Raw genomic sequence first — 3,473 nt, forward strand, 5'->3', positions numbered from 1 at the left:
CCCTCCAGCTTCCCGGAGCTGGCACCTGGTGGCCGCACTAGGGCTGCCCGCGTCCAGTCCTGGGGTCCGGGTGCCGCGTCACCCTGCGAGGTGTAGGTGCGGACCCTCTGTCTGAGCCTGACCAGCGCCGTCCCGCACCCAGGTCCCCGGCCGAGCGGCTACAGTTCACGCGAGGCCTGCAGGAGATCTGGAGCGTCGATGGGCGGCGGGTGCTGACCGCCTTCGACCTGTCCCCGTTCCATCGCATCTGCGACCTCGGGGGTGAGTGTCCTCGGACGCGGGTGCTGTCCTTCCTGCTGTGTCCGGGGAGACTATTCACCACGGATTTCAGGGGACGCTCTGAAGCCTGGGGTCTTGCAGAGGAAGAGGAAGAGACTGGGGTCCCAGTGACCTGAGGGGCTGCCAACCCCAGGACTGGTCAGTTCCTACAAGTAGGGAGTGAAGCTCCTTCAGGTAGCTTGGGTGTCACTGTGCCCAAAAGACCCAACAAGAACAATCAGAGGCAGAAGAGTCTCTCTGGGGCTCCTGGTGTCCGAGGTCCAGTCCCTGGTGGCCGACTCCATGGCTCTGGCCCAAGGGGAGCAGAACAAGATGGCGGCAGGGCCTGGAGGAGGAGAGCAGCTCAGGACAGGGCACCAGGGAGCAGAGAGAGCTCTGCTCACCAGGGACAGGACAGAGACCCCAAAGGCACAGCCCAGGGACCCCCTCCTCCAGCCACACCCCACCTGCTGCAGTCACCACCCAGTGACTCCATCCAAGTGGATTAATCCACTATGAGTCTACACCTCTCACAACCCAGCTGTCTCCCCTCTGGACCATCTTGCATGGTCTCCCATGAGCTTTAGGGGAACCCGATGTCTGCACCGTAACACTGACCTGACCGTCCTGTGAAGGCCAGTCCCTCCTGGGCACACACCCAGCCTCCTCTTATAGGTCGTCACCCTCCAAGCCAGTGTCCACTCCCTCCGCCGCCCAGGGTCACGGACTAAACAACTAGGGACGTTCTCCACCAGACTGTCACTCAGACTCTCCCAACTAGCCAGTCCCCGCCTGCCCACCAGGGTCAGCGGTGGACGGTGGGCCACCCAGTGCCTCCCGTGTGGCCCTGTGACACTCAGCTTCTGGCCACTGCAACGCAGGCCGGAGACATCCGACTGGTCAAGAGAAAAGTCAACTCTGGGTCCCCGTCTTGGAGGCCGGGGCCTTGGGGCAGCCGCACATGATGGCGGGTGCCTGTGGCAGAGGAGAAAGAGAAGAGGACGAGCCTGGGGTCCCAGTGACCCTGCAGCACACTGGTCCAGTGACCTCAGGTCCCCACTAGGTGCGGCCACCTCCCGACAGCTCCAGGCTGGGGACCCAGCCTCTGACCATGGCCTGCGGGGACAGTGGGGAAGCAGACTAGCCCCAGGGCCTGCCAGGCTCCCTCATCTGGGGAACCCGCACCGCAAACCCGCTGGCCGCCGGCTGCCCATCCGTGGCCGCAGGGAGCCGGAGTTCTCCCTGGACCTCCGCGTTCGGAGCAGGGAGCCTCGGGCCTTCAGGGAACGGGGACATAGAACACGGCGAGCTCCTCGGGGCTCAGGGGAGGCTCCACGCAGGACACTCTCGTCCCCTGGGGACGGCCATGGGCAGGAAGACCACGCCCCAGATGGACAGTCCCTCCCTTCCCTGCCTGTCGGAGCCTCGGGCCCTCGCTCTGAGAGCGCCAGTCAGACTGAACGGAAGACCCACTGGGGACAGTGCGCAGCCTGTGCACCATCCTGGGGACCACCCCGTGCACCATCCCGGCCTCCACAGCTGTGCACCATCCTGGCCTCCACACCCCGTGCGCCATCTTGGTTTTTACATCCCACGCACCATCTTGGCCTCCACACCCCGAGTGGCCTCCACACCCTGTGCACCATTGTGGCCTCCACACCCCGTGCGCCATCTTGGTTTTTACATCCCATGCACCATGTTCCCTCCAAGAGGCTAGAGGGGACCCTCCCTTGGGGCAGGTGTCCTAGGTCCCCAGTCAAGTCCTCCCGTGAGCCGTGACGCAGACGGAGCCCAGGCCCATGCTGTGGCGGGTCTCGGAGGGGGGTCGGGGCTGGGCACGGCCATCAGGGTGAGGCCCCTGGGTGGCATCCTGGAGGCTCTACGAGGAGGACAGAGGTCAGAACACGCCCTTTCCACGTCCCTCGCTGGACACCACCAGGAAGAGCGCCACCAGCTGTAGCCGCTGACCACCAGAACCAGGGCTCGAGAGCCACCCCTCCCCTGGCCTGGGCCCGAGCCTGTCCTCCCGGAGGGCAGGAGGCCGGGGCAGGAGGATCGCGGGTTCAAAGCTCATCACTCAGCGAGACCCTGGCTCAGCATTAAAACAAAACAAAACCTTTTTTCCCTATTCTTTACACGCGCCCTGCCTCAGGCACTCTGTGACAGTGACAGATGGCCCGGTCCAGCCCAGATCCAAGGGCCACACGCAGGGCCCGTTCCACAGGCTGAGGAAGGTCCCCGAGAGACACGGGAACCGAGGCCCGAGCATCCCGTCCTCACCGTCCCCGGGCATCAGAGCCACCGCTGGGACACCTGGCTCTGCGCCAAGAGAGGGTCCCCAAGCGGCTGTGCCTGTTGCTCAGTGCGTGACGCTGGGCACGCTCCATGGTCCTCAGCTCCCTGGGCCCATCTTTGTCTGTGTGTCCATGGGTCAGGGACAGTAGCTGCTGCACGGGACACCGTCCCCGGTGGCCACCGGTGTCAGAGCACAGCGGCCGCCGTCTGTCCCTGGCTGGGCAGCAGCGCTGGCCCAGGGGACACAGTTAAGTCAAAGGCTGTGCCGAAGGTCGAGGCCTGGCGTCCCAGCCGAGAGGGCCACCCGCACCCGGGGGCTCGTGGGTGGGGAGCACCGTGTCCAGCCTGGACCTGGGGTGGCCACACTGGGTGATCCGCGGCCCTGGACGCTGTCCCCCTGACGCCTGTGGTCACTTCCAGGTGGGGCCGGGGCTCTGGCCCAGGAGTGCGCCTGTGTGTACCCCGGGTGCCACGTCACCGTGCTCGAGGTCCCCGAGGTGGTCCAGACGGCGAGGGCCCACCTCCCGCTGCAGACGGAAGGGCAGGTTGGCTTCCGTGAAGGTAGGTGTCGCGGGACACGGTCCTGGGGACGCCCCGGGGGGGCCCACGTGACCTGGCGCACGGACCCTCCAGGTCCCCTCATCCCGTGTCATCGGAAGTCCCCAAGCCCCACGTTTCGGTGACTGTCCCGAGCAGCGTCCGTCCCACCTCCTCTGCGCCCGGGACCTAGGCAGCGCCAACCGCCGTCCCCGAGGGTCACGCTCTCCTGCCGCGTCCTAAGGGTCAGCCGAGGACAAAGAGGAAAACCAAGTCTTGTGGACAGCCCACGTCCACTCGTGCAGGGCGCGGCCATCGGGCGTCCAGCCTGTGGGCTCTTCCCAAGGAGACGGTCACTGGGGGGCGACAGTGGCAGGGGGCGT

General features: G+C 66.0%; 1 protein-coding gene across 1 annotated transcript in view; it reads left to right on the plus strand.

Moving 5' to 3' along the window:
- Nucleotides 1-3,467, plus strand: part of Akap17a (A-kinase anchoring protein 17A) — a 19,793-nt gene extending 16,326 nt beyond the window's left edge. Inside the window, exons 6-7 of the mRNA XM_048784637.1 lie at nucleotides 42-261; nucleotides 2,974-3,467. Coding sequence (XP_048640594.1) covers nucleotides 42-261; nucleotides 2,974-3,236 — 483 coding nt within the window. The 3' untranslated portion in view covers nucleotides 3,237-3,467. The remainder of the gene's footprint in view (nucleotides 1-41; nucleotides 262-2,973) is intronic.
- Nucleotides 3,468-3,473: the final 6 nt, after the last annotated feature.

This window comes from Marmota marmota, unplaced genomic scaffold (assembly GCF_001458135.2).
Source record: "Marmota marmota marmota unplaced genomic scaffold, marMar, whole genome shotgun sequence".
NCBI lineage: Eukaryota > Metazoa > Chordata > Mammalia > Rodentia > Sciuridae > Marmota > Marmota marmota.